A 23,541-nucleotide genomic window follows, 5' to 3' on the forward strand; every position below is an offset into this window, starting at 1 on the left:
TGTTGAGATTGAAAAACTAATCACATTTGTTGAAATAGACCAAAGGACAAAGTACAAAATTAAGCCTTAGAATAGTATTCTACAAATCCAGCTCTAATTTTTGATATTTCTAGCTTTAGTTTCTCCGCAGAATAGTGTGGACCCAGTACTATTCTAGCGTTCTAATACTATCCATCTAATTTTTCTCTGTTGTATTTTTGCCCCTACAGCTTTGACTATGGTGAAAAATTCTGGATCATCAAGTACAAATCTTTTACATGTACTTGTAAAGCTAAAACATGCCGCTATTCCACTTCTACCATTCAAGATACGTTAGATAATTACAACAAAAAAATCCAAGAATTGGAAAGAGAAAACTCCTAAGTTTATTTTTTTTTTATTAAACGAATTAGCTAGTCAACAAATTCAACCAATTTTACCTTTTTTTAGTTTTATAATCTTGTCATCAAATTTATGGGTCATGTTAGTAAATATAAATTACTATTTTGTTCCTCATTTTTCAGTTTGTATGTAATTTCACAATAAGAAATTGTTTTAGATGAATTAAATGTGACATGAAGCTACCAGCATTTTGCATTCAATTCAGGTTGAAACTAGCTTACTTACCGATTATTTTGCCTGTGACTAGTTTTACTAGTTTTTACTATTTTTGAAGCCAAGCAAAGCCACACCAGAATTGTCTCTCTCTTTCATCATTCCTTGATTTTATCACTAATTTTTTAATGACGCGTCATTGGTTAGCGGTGAAATGTAAATTTTGCACAATCTCAGTAGTATAGTATGACAAGAATGTTTTTTTCTAAAGTAAAACTCATGGATTGCGGTAGTTGCTTTATTGTTTCATGAAGAGTTTTGCCAAAGAAAATTGATATATGTTATTTTCATAGCAATATAAAATGATAGCTCAAATGCCTCCCTGTTCTCCCTTTGAGCAGTATCTGATCTCAATTTTTAAGAAAGTTGCCCATGAAATCCTCAAGAGGCCTTTGAAGATCATGTGAATCAAAAACATGAGTGGTCGTCTTGTGATGTATGGGGGTTTTCTGAATCCATTCGCACATTGACTGTGAAAGGTTAGCATTTTCCTTGCGCCAAAGCTGTTAGAAACAGTCAGTAAAGGCTATCCAAGTTGTGTGCCTCTGCTCAAACCCTGCCGACTCATGCAAAATTACAGCCAAAGTGAGAGGGAGACCAACTGGTTTGATGGGAAAGTTTTTAACTGCCGATAACAATAAAGTCAGCTATTCAGACCGCTGGGGCCGGCAAAGCACCGGCCCGTCTTGTCGATCTGTGACAGTTGACAAGTAAAAATGGTTTCTAATGTCAATTGTTTTCAGTCACTACTGAGAATCCTATTCTTTAAAAATTGTGTGTTTTGCTGAATGAGTATGGTCAGTTTTACACAGAGATTTTTTTGTCTGCTTACTGTTTACCCCTTGACATCATGTTCTGACCATTCAATTTTAGTATTTTTCAAACCTTAGCAACATATATGTAATTTTTGGATGATGGACTGGAGTCAGTCTTTAAAATGTTTTTTCTGGAATCTTTCATATCCAGGTAGCAGCGCTCAAGGAATCATTGATATATGCTAACTGTCAGTTTGACAACTTCTGTCCATAATTATGTTAAAAATCTCAGGTTATCAACCTGCTAACTGCAGGGCTAACATACCTAGATCAGTTTTCTTGTCAGATTATACTTTTCTTACCTGTATGCTTCATGTTAAGCACCAAAAGACTGACCTCTTTGTCGTTGTGAAAATTGTAAGCAAAATTAGCTGCAGGTTTGTCAGTTGTGTGATCTTATTGTGTAAATAGTTGATGACATTTTGTCTCTTCATTTTAGCACTCAAGATGAATTCAGACAGCCGAAAAGAAAAGAAATTAACTCGAATGTATTTCAAACTGACTTTTATGCATCTTAAATTGCGCTCATCTGATCAATGATAGCATTTACAATGTACTCATACAAAGCTCCAAGTGTGTAAAATAGATTCTCTAATCGACTGCACTTTGAAATCAGCAGCTTGTTCTTCTGATTTTTTAAAGGAAGGGTTTTTTTTTTTTTTTTTTTTTTTTTTTTTGTGGTTCTGGTTGCGCCTCTGTTAGATTTAGTTGCTGTAATATTAATTTCAAACCATAATTATTATTCTTCTTGTATGGAGGTTTTATCAAGTTGACATTTTTTTCTTTATTTTTTTCCACTTTTAAATATACCATCGTCATCTATTTTTGCAATCTTCAATATTTCTGGCAAAAGGCTTGTTTGTCCTTGTGTGTCCATGGAAATTTAATTCATCTCAATATTTATCATCACATAAATAAAAGAAATAGAAATTATTCCTGAGCAATCTTGCCTCTTCTATGGGTTCATAATTTGTAGCAGTTCAGGATTATTCTCCTCAGAGTGCAGTCTTTAGAATTAATCATGTTAAGTTTTATTCAAATGCACTGCCGGGAAAGTTTCCATCTTTTTGTTCTGCCTAGGTAAAAGAATTTTTTTACGCATTTTGAGTTGTATGTAGTAAGTTTAAGAAAACATCACGCTATAGTTCCCTAGCCAAATTTGTACCCTCATATTACTTGTGGGCCAGTACAATTGTGAAAATTGCCATAATTTCTTGCGTTTTTAAGTTATTTTTACTTTCCTTGACAAAGTTGATCATCGTTATTTTCATTTTAAGTCATTCATATTAATAGGTTCTGTATATTTTCACCATTATATAACCAGTATCATATCATTACCATCATACTGTATAATCGTCATAGTTTTTATCGTGTTTTCTCATTTTTGAGAAGCTGCCAGCGTTTTACTTATGGCTGTTTTCACAACCAGGATTTTGTTTATATGTAAAGTAGTGTTTTCGTTCCGCTGTTTCTTTAGTTTTGTTACTCTTGTTTTATCTCTTTTGTTGAACCATTGCAAGTTAACCAAATGTGTTAGTTATATTCAGTGTTCTGGAACAGGTACTTTGCTGTGCAAGTACAGGAATCGCTCTTTAAGCAAAACTGTTCTGTGAGGAAGTGAATTTATTGAATCAGACAAAAAACGCCAACTTTTAAACTAAAATGCTAAATTTTTCTCCTGTGCTTCCAATGGAAAATATTGTGGCAAAATTCTATCATACCAATGGCTCTGATCAGAATCAACTGAATTATACTGTACCTAGATGGTTTCATTCCTTCTCTTCTTTTTTTTTTTTTTTTTTTTTTTTTAAGTAGGGAACTGAATGAAATTCTATCTTTAAATTTAGGGAGTATATTTTTCACCTAAAAAACATGAAAAATTAAGATTTTTCCTGCTGTAAATGGTCACGGAATCGCTCTTTTTGTTGATTTGTGCATTTCCCTCTGCCATGACTATTGGCCGGTTCTATCATCTCTGGTCAAACTGCTGGTTACATTTGACAAGAGGATTAGCATGAAAGTAGCATTTTGTCATCTCTCGTCACCACCAAGTCGTAGTCAAATTTAGCTCGACAGAGGGAAAATTTGGAAAATATTTAACAAGTACTTTGACCACCTGTCAAATACTTTAACCAGAGGTTGAATTTTAATTGTGGTCCCTGATTGGTTGATGTCACAGTCCGCTGTGCAAGCTCCTCCATCAGTTCCTTGTTTTTCTTTTGTTCCTCATATGAATTGTTTATGACACATCGCGACACCTGGTGGAAGTGGTTTGCATCTGATTTTTGCATGGAGTAAATTGAAGTTTTAGAGGTAATGCACTTGCAGTTAGCAGCATTTTTTCACTATGTTTTTCAAAACAATAGTACAATTTTAACCAGAGGATAAATGTGGCTGACAAGAGGTGATAGAAGGGGTTCTTTTTTGGCAAGACGATAAACCCTTATTCTCTGGTTACATAGCAAGCAGATTTTACCAAAGGTGAAAAAACCGGCTCTTAGCTCACCGATTTGTTTTCCGAAATCCTGTGCAATTTGATAGATGTTGACTAAACATGCTGGATAGAGTGTCTGGAGGAACAAATCTGTAGGCCAGAAATGTACTTTCCCAAATTGAATAGAAATTTTTAGAAGACATCACACAGGAACGGACATAGCTCAGTTGATTTTGATCTGTCATAAATCGAAATGCACGAAATTTTTTAATAGGATCAGCTTTTTTTTTCTGCCGAAAAATATTTCAAAACAGATAACAGCTAACAAAACTACAGCACTGAGAAACACCATTTTAATCGACCCAAGTTAATTAATTTTATAATCAGTAGTCATGTACTCACAGCTTTGGTAATTTTAATATCTCTTAATTTGTAATGAACAGCATGAATTTTTAATTTTAGACACTGTGTGTCTTTGTGGGTTTTTTTCCTTTTTGTTACTACCTTTTAGCAGTCTTTCATCATAATCATTATTCCTTTCTGAGCACCCTCGAATATTCATGAATTTGCTTGCATGTAGGACTCTGAATCATATTCTGTAATAATAGTATTGTAGTCACAATTGTATCTCAGTCCTTCTTTTTTCACTTCTACGTTTTAGGTATTGTGAAAATGTACATAGCAATGTTTTCTCATCATTTCTTTGAATTTTTAATGCATGATTTTTCTAAACTATTGCTCCAGTTCAGATTCAAAATATTCCCCTAATATCTGTTGCAAAAACTGCTTAGTTAGTGAGTAACTTTGTATAATTTGTAAATTACAACCTATTTGTTTTGGTGATAAGTTTATTTAGTTTCATGAATAGTTGCTTGTTTCATAAAGGTTGAATCAAATTAAATTTTTTAAGTTTTTGATCATTTTTCTAATGGAGGAAAAGTGAGGTGGATTGTTTCTTAAATTGTACTTGACGTTGAAAACTTAAGCCTGTCAGCTTAGCTTTTTTAACTAACTGAATTATAATTAATATCCTTAACCTTCAGATGAAGGTTTTGAATACATCATTGATGTGTACTTCGTATTATTATGAATCATTGCGCCGATTTTAGTCGAAATTTTCAACAAAATCTTGATGAACTGTTACATTTCATACTAATTCCCAATTTTAGCATTCCTTTCAATGTCGGTCATCAACACTTCCTTAATCTACAGCATGATAGAATTTTTATCATATAACCAGAAAATTTTACTACCAAAGCTACTGTTATTTTCAACACATCGATTATTTTATTTAAATATTTTATTGAAATAATCAGTGAAAATTGAAAGTAGCAGACAAAAATACCATAATTTTAACGCTTTGATAATATTATTGTTGATTTTACATGTGATTGGTCGAAAATTTAACCTAATGCTTCTAACATTTTAATTTCATCAGAAGTTACAATCTTTTCCTCTTGCAGACAAATCGTTCTAGTAATTTTGTCTGTGAATTGAAATTAAAGCATAGGAAATGCTGCATTTTGGTAAGAGATGCCTTTGTGCATGTGAAATCATCTATGCCTGCATTTCATTGATCTGAAATATAGCCTCCTCCCTTCAAATTAGGAAGAGGGGATTAACTTTCAGTAAAGAAAAAACAACCAAGATCAGGTTACATCTATTTATTAAAAATCTTTGCATTTTCTTGCTATAAACGTGCTGATATTTGGGATTTGATGAATAAATGTGTACTAGTTTCTAAGAGTCATGAGGTAGAATTTCTGAAAACTATGTTAATAATACCACAACTTCCAAATCCCCAGTCGCTTTTTTGCATTTAGTACCTGTAATTTTGTGATACATTATTTACTCATCAGAGTAATGATTAGTTAGCTAACTTTAGTTTTCATGTAGAAGGTTCTCTTCTTTTCTGTCTCATCTCATTGCACTCACTGAGAGGATCCGTTAAAGTGAATCATTTCTCTAAAAAAACTTGAAAGGTCTGTAATAAGATCACACCACTTCATACAGGAGCTTTATATTTCTCCGTTCATGTCATAATGTTAAGCAGCGCCAGTTTCTGTAACGTCTTTTTTATCAGTTGCTGATTTTCCCTGCAATTATGATTTGATTCCAGATAGATTAATCATGGAGCATCGAAGGTCCTCATCCAGATTAATTAATTTGTCCTGAATGTTATGGTACCTATCAAAATTAGCACAAGAGATATTTTTAATTTAAAATAGTGAGACTTGATTGTAAAAAGAATGATGGCTAAGTTTTCCATGAGCTTAGTATGCCTGAAAAAAAAAGGACATTATAATACTCGACAGGAAACAGCGGGCAAATTTTTTTATCTCGAGCAGATCCTCAGAGGAAGAAAACAGCACTGAAATACAATTTTTAACCATCATATTAACTGTTCGTGAATGAATCCAGAATTAGTTTTATGGACCAACAACCAAATCTCTGTTAACTTTTCATTATCTCGGCAAAATTCAATTTGTAAATAATTTTAAGATTGATCTTGACTAATTGGGAAAATACATTAGTTTCTTCCATTTCGTCTTGTTTGATAAAATGTAATATAAATTAGTAAATTTTGTGAATTCTTTTTGGTTTCTTATCTTCTTTCTGGTCCTAAATCTCTAACAATGCCTTAAATCAAGCACTGATAATTCGAGCCCCAATTGAGGTGGTTTCATTGCTGTAAGTTTTGTACATGGGTTTTATCATTGGATTTGCTCAGGATTACGTTTTTTTAACAATGAACTTCAAAATGTTTTACCTTCGTTTAATATCACATTTTCAGTCTTTTTTTTTTACCCCATTGTGATTTTGGAACCCTTTTCGAGGCTCTGGTATCAGTGGCTCATCTTTTAGCTTTTGTTGATGAATTTTTCTTTCCCTGAGGTCAGTCACAAAATTATATTTATCCTTGCAACATTCGATGTTTGTAAGGTGTGGTCAGTGAAGTTGAACAAATTATTTTTTAAACTTTTTTTAATCTGAACCTGAGAATTTTGTGGGGGAATTTTTATAAATATCAAGGCATGATCAGACCAATCAAGGATCATAATCAAGTCTATTCAGGAGAAAAAAGTACATTCCGAAATAAGAAATCAGCATCTAAAAACACGCCTTTAATAAATGCTTAATTCGACAGAAAGTTTAAGAACTGTTTTGGAGCAGTGAGAGTTTATTTCAGTAGTTGGATCATGATGCTCATTCAATTCAAGCATGAGAACTGTCTACTAGTACCTATCAATGCATTTACACTATTTTGCATCGATTCTGATTGATTTGCTTTCAATGACCTTATGAAACCAACTGACAGGCTTATTTGTGAACTCCATCGGATTCGTGGAGGTTTTCAGACCAAAAAATTGGACTCAGCGTGTCATTTCCAAGCGGTCTAGCTTGGTTTTGGTTCGATCGGAGAACTTTCGATTTTGACCCTGTCAGGGCCGGATTAACTGGGTGGCCACATGGGCCGCAGCCCATGGCGGCAAAATGTAGGGGGCGGCAAATTTTGCAATCTTTTTGAATGTAGGTATCAAAAAGAGAGAGAAAAAACCGGATTCAGAAAATAAATTACAAACGAGAAAAGGCGACAAAATCTCTCATTTCCTGAGAGTGAAAGTATAGTAATTTCTAATTTTGTCGTCTTTCGGTGATACAAGAGACAGCACCTTTAATTAGTCGAGTTAAGAGAGAAGCCAAACACACAATTTAACCTGGAACGGAGCGGCGCGGCGGTCGGCATGAATCGCATAGCGCCTACGAGACTGCATGAATACTTCAAGCATTGCGCCAACAAGGAGCGGTCGGCGCGACGTTTCTCCATTTGCGACGTTGCAGATTTCCTTAGAAATTTTATTTTTCTTTCGAGAAATTGGTCAACATATAACAGAGATTCAATTCTCCAGGATTTTTCTTAATCGATGGCAGAAGATTTGGTTCAAATTTTAAAGTCGTAAATTTGGATTGTTTCTCATGGAAGAGATGAATTAAGAACGGAAATTTTGAAACACCGCAATGGAGATACGTGGTTTCGCACTTCAGTCAGACCGATACGGACATCCAACAAGCTTAAATAGTTGCATCAAGTCCCCGTCACCGCCGACCAACGCGTTTGCCGATCGAATCAACTACAGGCATTATGCGTAGGAAGTCTTCAAAACGCCTTCAATTTTTTGAACGCAATACGGACATCCGTCGAGGTTGTATAGTTGTATCAAGGCGCCGTAGCAATCGCGTCCCATTCTTTATCGTTCCATACGAATATAAAATGAGAGAGGCCGGTCATAATGCCTTCAATTTTTTCATGCATATTTTTGGGCAAAATGAGAGACGACGTTTCTCCATTTGCGACGTTGCAGACTTCCTCAGAAATTTTATTTTTCTTTCGAGAAACTGGTCAACATAAAACTTAAATTCTCCGATATTTTTCGTATTCGATAGCAGAAGATTTGGTTCAAAATTTAAAGTCGTAAATTAAGATAGTTTCACACGGAAGAGATGAATTAAGAACGGAAATTTTGAAACACCGCAATGGAGATACGTGGTTTCGCACTTCAGTCGGACCGATACGGACATCCAACAAGCTTAAATAGTTGCATCAAATCACCGTCACCGCCGACCAACGCCTTTGTCGATCGAATCAACTACAGGCATTATGCGTAGGAAGTCAAAACGCCTTCAATTTTTTGAACGCAATACGGACATCCGTCGAGGTTGTATAGTTGTATCAAGGCGCCGTAGCAATCGCGTCCCATTCTTTATCGTTCCATACGAATATAAAATGAGAGAGGCCGGTCATAATGCCTTCAATTTTTTCATGCATATTTTTGGGCAAAACGAGAGACGACGCGGCGCAGCGGTAGAAGTTAAAATTTTTAACTACATTTATGTTTGTTCTCTCATAATTTTTTCGTTCGTTTTTTATAAATAGAAGGCCTTGTTTAAACAGGGACGGGTTTACGGAACTGAACTTTTGTACGTGTTAAAAGCGCTTTTACAAAAAATGTGCCCAACACGAGTAAACGCATCTCATACACCCCTCCCCCACCGGCACGTTCACCTGATGGTTTTTATAGATCGTATTCGACAGATGACACAGGTGAGATTATGTTGATATCGATTGGTTCAATATGTAACCACAGCCTCAAAAGTCAATTCAGAAATCTGAGGTAACGGGTCTTATGTGATCGAATTTTTATTCTCTCGAGTACCAAATGGAAATGAAAAGTAAAATTGTTTGGAATTTTCTCATTTTCAGCTTTTCCTAATTAAATCCTAAAATTTTTGTCTGAGGTTATGTTTTATTGTTTTGAACCAAACGAAACATCGAACCACTGTCGAATACGATCTATTGATGTTTCAAAACATACAGTGGCGTGGCGTGAATTGCGATATATCGATTGATATGCCATTTTAAACTATGGAAATGGATCGATAAACAGGGTGTTCGCAGCGAACACTTTAATAATCGATTCTTTACCATAGGTTTAAATGGCATAACAATCGATACATCGCAATTCACGCCACGCCTCTGCAAAACAAATGAGATGGGGGCGGAAAAATCTAGGCGGCCCATGGGCGGCAAGTAGGTGAATCCGGCCCTGGACCCTGTACCTAAAAATTTAGTCCATGCTACCCCTGTCGATTTTCACCACTTTGGACGGGAAAAAAATTTCGCGATTTGAGTCGAATCCTTCGTGGTTTGAGGCGTAGTGTCGATTGCGCATGGTCCCGAGGCTCGGCGAGCCCCTCATTAGCCGAGAAACCGCCAAAAAGTGTATTTTTGACCCTTCTTTTTTAAACAGAACAATTCGCCTTCTGCTGCGTCTGCAGCAATTGTTGTTACGAATATGTTGTGCGTGCTAATTTTAGCGCATTACATACTCGACTGTCTGAAGGCGTTTTATGTGCGCAAGTAGCGCTATCTGTAGGAGAATGAACGAAGTAGGGATTGAGCGATTCATTCAATCCCACTTCTGTTGTTCTCCAATAGGGTGCTCTACTCTCGCACATTAAACGCCTTCAGAGAGTCAAGTATGTAATGAGCTGAGATCAGCCCGCTTAACATATTCGCAACAACAATTGCCGCGGACGCAGCTGAAGGCGAGTTGAAAACAGCAACCGCATGAAATTCGTTGAGAAACATGCTGGCTTCTTAATGGATATTTTTACCAACAGAGTTGTGTTTTATGGTCTTTTTATGGGGGATTCTCGAAAAACTTTTCAACTTTACTAAGTTTAAATGCAAAATAAAATATACCGCACTACAAATTTTCATACATGGCGGGAGGTTTAGCCTAAACTTTCTGTCAAGACTGAAGAAGTGCCAAAATCACAATGTCCTTGAAGCAAAAGAAACATGCCTTAAAAATGTACCCAAAAATAGTTTGCAGGGGCCGAAGCGATGCTACGTGCAGTGTTCCCAGAGCTTCAAAAAACTTTTGGAGATTCCATAAATTAGCTCCGACCGATATCCCAAAAAGTCATTTCCAAAGTCATTGAATACGAAACTTTCCTCTACTTGTCTTATCATGACGTTGATTTGTATAGATTTAGAGGAATTATCTGTGATACATCACAATGTTATAATTAACTCTGCAAGTCTTCAACGTGTTTATGAAATTCACGACCTAAGATCAACTAAGATTGTAAAGACCTGAGTTGCATGTAACCTCCCTAAGGAAGCTTATTTATGTAATTCATTTTTGCATTAATTTCCATTTTTAATTATTATTTGAAGCGAAGCTCTTTGATTTCTTGAAAAGTGGACTTCATAGTTGATTGGTTCCTGAGTAAAATTCCGCCAAGACTTAAAATTTTTAGTGCAGTATATTTTACTTAGCGTTTAAACCTAGTTAGGTATATTGAAAAGTTTTTCTAGGATCCCCCATAAAAATACTATAAAATACAACTCTCTATTAGTATAAATATTCATTAAAGAGCCAACATGTTTTTCAATGTGTATTAAACCGTTGTTATTTTTCAATTCGCCTTCAGCTGCGTCTGCAGCAATTGTTGCGAATATGTTGTGCGTGCTGATCTCAACTCTCTGAAGGCGTTAAATTTGCGAAAGTAGAGCACCCTGTTGGAGAACAACAGAAGTGAAATTGAATGTATCGCTCAATCCTTACTACGTTCATTCTCCGACAGATTGCGCTACTTGCGCGCATAAAACGCCTTCAGACAGTCAAGTATGTAATGCGCTGAAATCAATACGCACAACATATTCGTAACAACTATTGCTGCAGACGCAGTAGAAGGCGAATTGTTCAGTTTAGGAAAAAAAAAATGGCAGGTGTTCTACATGCAACGAGAGGGTATGTATTCGATCGACATGAATCAAACGAAAAATAAAAACGTGAACCGATCAACACCGATTCAATGGACAAAAAAATAAAAAAGCGCTAATATTAGTCTTTGATTCAAGTATATCACAGGAATTTATTGAGATAATTTATTTAGGTTATTTGGACTGCATTTTGCAATTTGGAACTATAAATTCTGGCTCATCTGGAAAAACACTTATATACGTAGGGAAACTAATGGCACATACGTTGTTTTAAGACCGGACCAGAATTTATAGTTCCAAATTGCAAAATGCAGTCCATTTGATTCAAACATTGTTCATGGCTGTTTCCAAATCTATGGACTTACAAAGTAAGTAGGTAATAAAATATTTACAATTTCAGGTTTTAGCCTATATCCAGGTCTTAATCTGGGTCAAAGGCAACCGGTCATAGGACCTGATGTTTATTAATTTGTTATTTGCATTTCATAACTGTGCGGTCATAGTACAATTTTTCGAATAAGAGGATTTAGAGAAAATAAAGAGAAACGTTACGAATTTTTAACAAAAACTCATCTCAAAAGTACCTACATTTTTTTTCGACTAAGTACTTCCGGCATTATAGACGGCGTTATAAACAAATACAAAATTTGATTGTGAATACTCAAACATTCATAGAGGATAATAATCGAATTTGATATCGAAGGTATCTGGTTTTTACAAATCAAACACAAGGGAAAGTTTGCGAAATCGTCTAAACAGACAATTTCGCAAACTTTCTCTTTCGATTTTTTCTCAAGAAAACCAACATGCATGTTTATGCGTGTTGAGTTTTCTTGAACACCTCTGCAAATCGGTCGCGACTGAGAAAAACCGCCCTCGAGGAAACTTGAAAAAGCACGTTATAAAATATGCAGATTGCGTACTTAGAAATGGATTTCAGACTTTTTCAATGAGCCCAACGTGATTAACGTGCGATTTTACGCGTTGAATGGCTATTAGGTACCTTGCGGCTAATTCTCTTGTGTGCAACAGACCCATTGCACATGGTTTTGGGTGAATTTTTTCCGGCATTTTTAACATTCTGTGCGTAAAATAAAGATTGTTAAGAAATGGAATGAGGATTACCATGGAAATAATAAGTGATACAATTAAGAACCATACACAACAAGACGATTTCATACAATCAATAGGTACAACATGTTGGTGTGAAACTTTAGGAGTTACATTTTCTGTAGGTAATCCCGAGGAGAAAGAATTCAATATTAACAAAATTACAAAAAAGGAGATTAATGACATTAATGAAGAGCCTAGTTTACTTCCGATTTAAATCTCTAGTCAATACGAGACGTTCTTAAGTGCTAGTAAGACCCTCCCTTACCTAGGTCGCAATTTCAAGGCATTTAATTGCGACGTTAAGGATATTGTGAGAGTTTAAAATGAATTTTTTCATCTTTTCTTTAGTTTGATCGATACAAAACAGAACCGGCAAACTTTGCATTCCTATTTCCAATTCAAAATTTTTTGTTCTGTAACTTTGAAAGGCTCTTTAGGGGTCAATAATTTTTGGATGTTCCCCCTGGTAAAAATTGGCGATAGGACCTTCGTTTCAAAATACCATATGAGTTCTTATAGCCGACTGAAGAAGGCGATAGAAAATCATATAGCTGGCTTTAGAAAGTGGAAAAGATCATACGGCCGGGCTACACGAAGCGATAAAAAATTAAACAGCCGGGCGATAGTTCCTGTCGTCGGGCTTTACACTTTATCGCCATCGGCTATAAAAGGCTATAAGAAATTGTGTAGAAATTCGTGTGCTTTGTAAATCCTTAAGTTTGTACGGAATCACCATAATATTTACAAAACGCACATTATATTTTCCTTTACTACATATTTGTTTTTATCAATTAAAATGAGAATAATCCATACAGAGTGTGCAAACATTTCAAAGTCATGAGTTGAACAACGCTGACTCCACGAGATTAACTATCAGAGCCGAACAGAAAGCAGAGCGGCGGCGCACTGGCGCCTACAAACCTAACAATGCGTGAAGTATCCCTGTTAGGTTTGTAGGCGCCAATGCGCGTTTCGCGCTGGCTGCCCGCCCGCCGCGCCGCGCCGCAGCGTACCACGGCGCTTGAGGCAACTATTTCACACCAGAGGTATTGCACAGTATCGTACGAAATTGAAGGCGCTCCAACATATTAGGAATGGCAGGCATCCTTCAAAAGTACGGAGCTTTCCTCGCAAAATAAATCAAGATACTACGGCCCAAAAAGAGAGCGGTAGTCCAAAAACTCACTAAGTCCTAGCATCCGTAATTAGTAACGTTTAGCATAAACTTTATCGTCAGGCTGTTGCTTAATCCCCATCGGCTATGAAGGCTATAAGAAATTGTGTTGCCGGCTATAGAATCTATTAGAAATCTTACAGTCGGCTGTAGGTCTATGGTATTTTGGAACACAGATTCTACTGCCAATTTTTACCAGGGCCAACTTGATGCAAAATTGACTACTCTAAGCTGTGATATAATTATATTTGTTTTGCAGACCTAAGTCCTATATTGCCTTTCTGTATGAAAATAGGAAACTTAGATGAAGCAAAGTCCCTAGTAGCAGAACCACAGAAGGAAAAGATAAATATTATGTACGAAAGTTAATTTTTTTATATAATGCATGCATACAAAAGTGTTAAAAGTGAACATTTTTATGTAACCATTATATAAAAAAATGTTATAATTTTCGTGAGCTTTTCGCGAACATACTAAAAATTTTTCTAATTCGCGAAAAGCTCACGAAAATGATGACCTATTTTTTTTATATAATCGTTACATAAAAATGTTCACTTTTAACACTTTCGTATGCATGCGTTATATAAAAAAATAAAAAAATTTGTGTAATAAAAAAAAAACTTTCGTATGCATGCGTTATATAAAAAAATAAAAAAATTTGTGTAATAAAAAAAATTACCTTATCTAGCTTTTATCATTTTTCATATATTACGGTCAGGTCTGAACTTTGATTTTTTTTTTTTATATAAGCGTTACACGTTTTTTATATAAAACGATCATTTAGATAACAGATGCGTTTTTTTAATACTTTTTTTTAGAAAAACAAAAATTTGTTCTGCTACTAGGGGTTGATGAAAAAAATGCGGGAAAACTTCTGGCTGCGGGTTGATCATCCTCGACGGTGGCACGGTGGTGGAGAACTCGGAGGTTCAAGCGTAGATATGCAAAGCTCACTTAGACACCTGATACGTTGCTCACCTTGCGTGCATAATCTTAGGTTCGGAGCAAGTATCAGGCGATACGTGGTTTGCGAAAGAGCTCCTGCGGGAAGCGCCTCGGAGGCGGCGAGTCCGGCTTCGTGCGTTGAGTTTTACACCGCAAACACACCTGAAACTTTGCTCACCTCGCTCTAAAAAAACAGGTCGAGCAACGAGTCAGGCCCGATTGCGGCTTAAACTACTTCCAGAAGTTTTCAGCGGACGTCCGTTCTTCGCTGGTGTGGGGATGTCAGCAGTGGGTAGCAGCATTCTTCAGGGAAGACTGGAATCTTTGACTGTGGATACCTACTGTGGAAATAACAGGAAGGAGAGAGGTTATCAATGACATGATATAATTTTCAAGTATATATTCACCAGACATCATTATACTATCGTTTCACCATTGCACCTAGGAGATCATGTACGTGTGTTTCGGCTTGGGATGTTACGTACGTGTCCTGTCACGTTTCATTTTGTCGTGAGACGAATTTTCATCGTTTTTATCCCAAATGCGGCGTGATTAATCAGGACTGCTCTTTAAAAATTTTTCACTTAAAAGTCGGAATTAGTTTTCCCGAAGGGGTAAACAAAACCAAAATCCAAAGGCAGGACGACTCATGAAAGTAGATTATAGGAAATTCTACATATCATGCTCAGATACCTTGTTTCAATGCGATTTCTAGGGCCGGCAACGTTTAAATTCATTCAAATAATGCATTTCTTGGAAAATTGACTTGGAAAATTGACAAAGTCGCAATTAAAATCAGCAACAGTTCACTTCATGGGCACAGAAGGCAATGCTGGAGGTGAGTTAAAGTATGAGAGAAACAATCGAAGTTTCATTTAATTTCGCATTGGAAGAAAACGAAACGAATTTCATGATAACTCCGGGATACAACTATTCGGGCTCTACGGATGTCCATGTTGCATGCGTACGAAAATGAAGGCGTTTTGACTTCAGACAATATCCGCCTCACCAGTGGTGCTTAGTGGAGCGAGTCAATGAGTGGAGTCGGACAAAATGAAGAAACAATGAATGCTCATATAAATGTGAATACGAAAAATAAAAATTCCAGAAGTGAATTCATTGATTTTCTCGTAAAAATGTACTTCAAAAAGCACTCTATAAAGTTTCTTATGTGAAGAAATTAACATCAAACTTTGCAGTTTTAGTAAAGAATTTCATGTCCAATATCTCAGAAAGGCTAGTTTCATTGTTCGGCGGGCTTTAATGCGAGTATCTAAAATGACACAGTGGATTCAATTCTTGATTTATACTTCGAAGACGTTTCTTAAGCATGAATTGTTGCTCTTCAAATCATGCTCAGCACATCGCGGTATCAAAACTGAAGCACAAAGGATACTCACATCCTACGCTTTGAGTGCAGCTATTCGTGCCTAGGAGATATTTTTGGAGTGTAAACGAAGCATTAAAAACGCTCAGTCATTTTGGATACTCGCGGTAAAGCCCGCTGATGGCACCGCGCCGCGGGTGAAGCGGTGAATGTCTGTTCTTGGACAGTCAAAACGCCTTCAACTACGCGCGTATGCAACACGGCCATCCATGGAGCCCGAATAGTTGCATCCAGGCGTTATAATGAAATTCGTTTAGAATCCGTCGCATGCGACACAAACTGAAGCTTTAGCCGTTTCTCTCAGAACTTAACTTAATTCCAGTGTTGTTTATTGTGCAGATGAATTAAACTATTACTGATTTTTATTGTGGCATTTTCAATTTTCCGAGAAATGCTTCATGTAAATGTGTTACAACGTTGCCGACACAGTCATGCAATTTTCCGAATAATGCTTCGACTATTGAAATATAAAAAAAAAATATTGCCGTCCTAAAATGTGCGTTAAGTCCCTACCTTCCCTGTTCTAAGAAAGACGAATGTGGCAAAGTCGTTTCATGGTCACTCCAGGAAAAATTCTAGCATGTAGCTCAGCATATTTGTACTTTTTTTTCGCTGCGAGTTACTTCTTATCACTATACTGGTAAAAAAAATCGTGAGAATCGGTCTGATAGATATGCAGATCTCACTGATACAAGACATCGCTTCTATCTTAAAAATATCAAAAGCCGAAGCATCTCGACCTTATCCTGACTAACGCTCAACGTGGCATCAACATGATGACTCCTCTATCACCTTCCACTAGCAAGGTAGGCCGGTTCTTGAAATTAATAGACAAATCCATAATAGACTAACTAACGGCAACCCACGCAAGACCCGAAAGTTAGTCTATCATTTTCTCCCACAGTCCATAGGAACCACTCATTTCAACCAATAGGATCGCTTCATACTCCCTCTGTCTTCTTTGTCTATCGTTTTGTCTATCAATTTCAACAATAAGCCCGTAGGCCTTAGAATAGACTCACTGAAAAAAAACACATTGGATTTAGAGTCCAGACTCTTAAAAACATTGACAAGAAAAAGTACTCTTGATTCAATCAGAATCTAGCGTAAATCAAGAACCATGCCTTTTAATTTAAGCGGATTTCGTTTTGATTCAAGCAAACATCCGATTGAATCAAAAGTATTTTTTCTTGTCAATGTTTTCAAGAGTCTGGACTCTAGATCCAACGTGTTTTTTCCCCAGTGCTGTTGAACCGAAAACCCCCACTCATTTGTCGACTAAACTTCGCAACTACTCGAAATTCTGGTGAGGCGCGTCACGGCGAGGTGCGGTGTGCTTTAATTATTGGTGTTGGAGGAGAGGCGGCCGCAACTTGGTCACAGCTGAACAAAGAATCAAAAGTGAAGAATTTATTGCCGCGGCGTGGCGCGGCGCGGCGGCTTGTCATTGGGGTGTTCGCGGGTAACGAGGTAAATGAGGTAATGAGTTATGATAACAGAAATAGACGCGCATTGCTACGATTCACCGGTAACTTTTTACCCACTCGAAGTTGTCGCGTATGTGCGTCCCCAGCCCCACCGACGACAAGCGGGCACGCGCTGGAAAACTCATTTTCAACAGCTCGCGCTTCTAAATTTCACTGCGTTACGCAAAATGAAGCCAACTTTTCTCGTTCATTTTAGACATTTTTGTGCGTTCAGACGCCCCTGGCGAAATGCGGAAAACACGTGTCCAGATTGTACACGGAGAAAAAAACGTCGTGCGTGGGACCCGAAGTTTAGGTCATATGGATCTCTGAAGTTTTCGGATTGAGCATTTGAACACTTTAGGTCTAACTGTCGGATTCGGATCACACATCTGAAACTTCAGTTCTTGCATCTGAATTACTTCAGATGTGAGAACCGAAGTACTTCAGACGTAAGAACTGAAGTTTCAGATGTGTGATCCAAACTTCAGCAGCTGGACCTTGAGTGTTCGGATGGTCAATCCGAAAACTTCAGAGATCCATATGACCTAAACTTCGGGTCGCACGCACGAAGTTTTTTTCTCCATGTACTGTCTTACAACCCGTGCGTCTGCTGCGCAATCAGTTTGTGGAAGTGTCTTTCTGCTCCCTTTATTGCTTTTCCTTTCATACCTATACGGCTACATTCATCTTGTCAAACTGGATTTTGTTTGCTGGACAAATTACTCAACACGTCAACACGTCGCTCATCAGTCATCATCGGGCGAAAATCAGCGCTAACAGTCAAAAGTAACTTATGCGTTCGGAAGCCATTAGAGGGGGGCGTGTGAAATATCCCGTCTCTAAAATCGGAGAGAGACACCGTTAGGCGTTGACATGGACGAACCGGACCTTTGCGCCCATCCACCGACCGGGGACGTGATGCGCGATCAAACAACCGACTTGAATCGACGAACGACGGTTCCGGTGCTCGAGGCCCAGGGCCGGCGGCGCTAATGGAATCGGCATCCGCCACTCTGTCGGTGCTGCGCTGCCACACGCACTCTTAAAAGTCTCGGAGTGAAATACGGAGTGTATTTCACTCCGAAGCCGATGCAGTGTGTCTACAAGTCAGGAATTTCCGGAAAGCCCAGAAATAGTACTGATTTTTTAAGGGCGGTCTGGAAGTACTGAAAAACTGCGGAAATTCCGCAGAAAGGTCCGAAATTTTTTTAATATTTAGTAATTTTTGTCGCAATTTCAACTTTTTGAAATTTTTCGAATTTCGTCAAATGGAGGTTCTGAAAAAGTACGGAATTTTTCTGTTGGAGGAGGTACTGAATTTCTTGAGAATGTACTCAAAAAGTACTGTAAAAGTACTTATTTTTGACTAGCCCGTTTTAGTAGACACCCTGCGATGGGTCAGCTGCACTGGTGACAGAATCGTGTTTTGATACTTCAATCTTGTAGATCACCTAAAAATAATAAGATCGGTCCGTACAGCAACTCGCATCGTTCAATATTAACCGAGATATCGCGATTTGAAAAATTCGGTTTATGACGTCATCCACCAGGTAAGTGACATCCTCGGTTTCTTCCACATTAAGAAACATCTATGAGGTTTTCAACTATGCATTTCCGACAGCTTCCTGGTAAAAATATGAACTGTGAGTGGATGTCTTAGTGGACTGGAAACTAGAATTCCTCTTCGATTTGACATTTTCGAGAGTTTTTAGCCCCAAAATGTTCGAGGAATCACCCCCTCCCCCCACTCTGCAGCCTGATTTTTTGAAATTTATGTCAGCACGACAAAAATCGAAAATCGATATTACACGGCGCAGATAGGGCTATGTCTCGTCTCGTCTTGCCGACATAGACAGTTAAAGTTTCAACAATCCAGCTGCTGGTATCAATAATTTGCTTTTGAATTTGGTGGGCTATTAGGGTCCCTTACCGCCTGGACAGTCATACATAGGGATTTCTCTCCTAATTTCAACTCCCTGCGGAGGAGGGGAGGGAAGCGAGACCCCGACTGCCGCACAAGTCCCATACTGCCGTTCTTAGGAAGAACGCCGTACGAACTTCCAAACGTTGTCAAATTTCTTCCGATAAAATACGAAATTATCGAGAGAACTAAGATCATTAGTTTCTGAATTTATCGAAGGATTTTCTCGCATCTTACACTGAAAAAAAAATCTCGGTGTATTTACTAAGAAAAGGGTAAAATTACCAAGAATTCAGGGTCCTATTTGATCCCAGTTTTTTCTTGGTAAAATTACCATTTATGGAATTGGTAATTTTACCAAGAAATCTCGGTAACATTATTGAACTTTCTCGGTAATTTTACTGGACCTTGGTAAAAACGCCAATATTCTTTATCGACAGTGGTAGAATTACCAAGATAAAATGGCAAAGCTACCGGGAATTGACTACCAATGAAAGTGGTATTCTTACCTGAAAAAAACAGTAAAAATACCGGTTTATAGGTAAGCTTACCAGTCTGTCTTGGTAAAATTACCAATAATTGGTGAAAAAAAAGTGAGATGGTAAAGGTACCAACGGACCTTGGTAAAAACGCCGGGAATTTTTTTTCAGTGTAATCTTGTGAATGTGAAAATGCCAATGATTGATTTTCTCAAATATTCTCATAGGTAAAAATTTTATCGGGAGCAATACGGCAACTTTCGGGTTTTGTTACGCGGTTTTTTCTTAGGACGGCAGCGCAGGTACGCAACAAATTAGGCAACTGAGTAAACACGCGGGACGGCAAGGGTGACGGTTCCCCGGCCCGATGCCCCGACACTTGACTAAATATTTTAGCTGTTCAACAGCCCACACTCTTTTTTAACCGCATTAAAAGCGAGTACAACCTTCTTGCCTCGAATCCTTCCTCGGTCCCCACCCCCACCCCCGCCCCTGCTCGCCGGCCGCCCTTCCGGAACTCCGGCCGCCTCCTCGCTGTCTTCCTGGCTAACGCCCTCACTCCTGGTAAATACCCCTCCGCCGCTCACCCCCTTCTTCCGTCGCACGGTTGATTCCCCCAGGGTGGAAACGCAGTGGCAGCCGGAGATAGAGACCCCACATTGGTATCTTGACAATGGTGGAATAATTTATTTTCGGGTTTCCAACACCAACAATAAACTGTTGACCTACCTAGGTGGATTTCCAACAACGTGCTGAACTGAAAAAAAATTCTCGGTGTTTTTACCAAGGTCCGTTGGTACCTTTACCATCTCGCTTTTTTTACCAATTATTGGTAATTTTACCAAGACAGACTAGTAAACTTACCTAAAAACCGGTATTTTTACTGGTTTTTTCAGGTAAGAATACCACTTCTATTGGTAATCAATTCCCGGTAACTCGGCCATTTTATCTCGGTAATTCTACCATAGTCGATAAAAAATATTGGCGTTTTTACCAAGGTCAAATAAAATTACGGAGAAAGTTCAATAATTTTACCGAGATTTCTCGATAAAATTACCAATTCCGTAAATGGTAATTTTACCAAGAAAAAACTGGGATCAAATAGAACCCTGAATTCTTGGTAATTTTACCCTTTTCTTAGTAAATACACCGAGATTTTTTTTCAGTGTGGATACACAATGGCAGCTAGAGATAGAAACCCTACATTGGTATCTTGACAATTGTGGAATAATTTATTTTCGGGTTTCCAACACCAACAATAAACTGTTCACCTACCTAGGTGGATTTTCAACAACGTGCTGAGTGTTTCGTTTTTCTTCAAGAGAAAAATACCTCCTATTTTATGTGCGGTTCTTTATGCAAGGTAAAACTGATCAAACGTCCGAAGGTTCTCTATCCATTGGCCCACAGTGCGTTGGACGCGCAGGTTTGCCTTCTCCGCAATATCTCGAGGCCTTTCGCTCGATAAAAAAGCATAATCCTCCGTTATTTTACGATGGTGAGCGTTTCGCGTTTTCCACGTGGGAGGCACCGCCTCCGTCTTGGTAGTGCGTTCCGAGCTTTCCTACTTTTCTCTTATTGTTCTCAATTCGAGAAACTTAGTAACATTACAAATTAAAAGATGAGAGGACTGATTTTCTTTGCGATTTCCTATTTGGATATTCCTGCTAAACTAGAGGTTCGTTCTACGAGGCTTGTCTCTAAATCGTCCAAAAGGTTTCTTTCTTGACACTGATATGGTAGCTCGAGGCATTGCAATTTTAGGAAGTTAGTGCTTGTTAGTAGAAAGTTAGTGCTTGTTGGTAGAAAGTTAGTGCTTGTTGGTAGAAAGTTAGTGCTGGTTGGTAGAAAGTTAGTGCTTGTTGGTAGAAAGTTAGTGCTTGTTGGTAGAAAGTTAGTGCTCGTTAGTAGAAAGTTAGTGCTTGTCGGTCATTCCACTAAACCTCCGGGGAATGAACTAATAAAAACGCTGGTAGAAAAAACTCAGTCTGACTTCAGACTAATTACATTGACATTGTTTCACAAAACATCCTATTAAATGTTTACTGAGGTAGCCTAAAGGTACTGAAGTAGTCCGAATCCTTTGGTTTCCGAGTAACGCTGGCCGCAATGACGTTAGTCTGATAATAAAAGTAAACTTCAGACAAAGTCGTTACGTTAGACTTCACGAGACTGATTTAGTCTGACGTCAAAATGATTCATGTTAACTGTAGGATTATTTTTTCATTTGAAAGTCCGACGCAATTCGGCTCAGCTGAACGTAACTTTACAGGAATAAGGATATTCAGGCTTTTTTGAAAGTCTAGTGTTGGACACATTCGCATGCAGGAGATTTTGACAGATTAAAGATATAAAATCACTCTTTGAAGATGAAGAAGAGGAGGAGGAGGAGGAAAGAAAATAAGAAAAATTGACTTGATTCCCCTGGTTTTAGTAAGACTAAGACACGTACAGCAGGGCTTTTATATCAAACTGGCACCTGTGCCGTAACTCCTTCAATTCTAAAACGGAGTCATTATAGGCTAACGACTATTATTGGGCACATTCCGGCTGTGTTTACACAGTGACCGGGGGGAGGGGGGGAGGGCTGGAGAGCAGCGCGTCAAGAGGAATGAATGAAAGAGAGCGAGAATTGAGGGAGTTTCTAAAATATCATGCAATGAATGCTCGCCAGAAGTTCCACAGAGAGCACCTTGCCAGATCTGTATTTTTCCTCATTGTCGCGATGCCGTCGAAAAAACGTGGATAGTGCCAGTGCCTAGCTTCAAGAACGAACAAATTTTAAGATGTGATTTTGAATTTTTTGGATCTCCATGTAAAAAAAAACTCCTGTGACGAGAGAGTCGTCTTGGTTGCAAAGAAACTGTAGGGCAAAGTTAAAAAATTCCACCACCAACAAGTAAAGTTCCATGGATGGCGTCCAAAGTCACTTCTTATTCAACGGAACAGGTATTACCCTTACTGTAGCAAGAAACCGTCCAAGAAACAATTTTCTTTATACGATGAATTTCCCTTTTTTTTTTAGAGCATCAGCGATCCTTAATTTGTGATCCATTAAATCCGTCCAAAAATGACATGTGAAGCGAGGTGGTGACTCTAAAACAAAAACAAACACGAAAGAACTGATTATTTCGTCCTAACAAAGGAATGAGTAGTATACACAAAAGAAATAATTTTCGTCTCTCATTTCAAGTTGCTCCTTGAAAATAATGATTTTAAACGAAGCAGCGTACCACTTTTGTTAAAACACGCAATAATCGCAGAACAGTCACGAGTTTGCCTCTTAGGTTTAGGGACTAGTTTTTAAAAAGAAGTGTAGGTTCTAACTGAATTTCCATTCCTGCCATCGATATTCATTCTATGTTACACTGGTCTCTACACTGATCTCTACACTGGTCACTGCTGGTACACCGGTCCGACTCTATAATGGTTTTCTAAAAATTTAAAGAGAACATTTAATGCGGCTCATAATGAGCTGTGACCAAAATAATCAGATTTCCAACCGATCACGTCTTTTGAAGGCACTAAGACGTAGTTACAGCAGACTATGGTAATTTTTCATGACGCGGTTTACCAGATCGGCATGTTATCATGAAAACGTAGTTACATTTTCAGGGGTCAACGCTTAGATTCGCGTAATGATGACTGATGACCATAGAATTGGACGTATTTCTGCCAAACAGAACTATGTGCATTATGACCTGAGCCCTGTTATGCATACATTTTTATGGGTCTCAGGGCCCATGTCTTAATGCACATAGTTCCTTTTGGCAGAAATACGTCCAATTATGTTCCTGCGCAACGCAGATCTAGTCTAGAGACATTAAACGGGCCTCAAATAGTTTGATACAACTATTATAGCTCCTGCGTATCTTTTTTTGCCTACCCTCTCAGATGAAGGCGAATCGATTTGCCG

General features: G+C 37.9%; 1 protein-coding gene and 1 long non-coding RNA gene across 3 annotated transcripts in view; one reads left to right on the plus strand and one right to left on the minus strand.

Annotated features, from left to right (window-relative positions):
• Positions 1–6,439, plus strand: part of G9a (histone-lysine N-methyltransferase G9a) — a 29,731-nt gene extending 23,292 nt beyond the window's left edge. For both annotated transcript variants that reach the window (XM_019047490.2, XM_019047491.2), the window contains exon 17: positions 210–6,439. In XM_019047490.2, coding sequence (XP_018903035.2) covers positions 210–363 — 154 coding nt within the window. In that variant the 3' untranslated portion in view covers positions 364–6,439. The remainder of the gene's footprint in view (positions 1–209) is intronic.
• A 14,969-nt stretch (positions 6,440–21,408) lies between these two features.
• The window catches only part of LOC140224436 (uncharacterized), a 33,822-nt gene continuing 31,689 nt past the window's right edge, over positions 21,409–23,541 (minus strand). Inside the window, exon 3 of the long non-coding RNA XR_011899711.1 lies at positions 21,409–22,721. This is a non-coding gene — a long non-coding RNA (uncharacterized lncRNA). The remainder of the gene's footprint in view (positions 22,722–23,541) is intronic.

The sequence above is a fragment of the Bemisia tabaci genome, chromosome 4 (genome assembly GCF_918797505.1).
Source record: "Bemisia tabaci chromosome 4, PGI_BMITA_v3".
NCBI lineage: Eukaryota > Metazoa > Arthropoda > Insecta > Hemiptera > Aleyrodidae > Bemisia > Bemisia tabaci.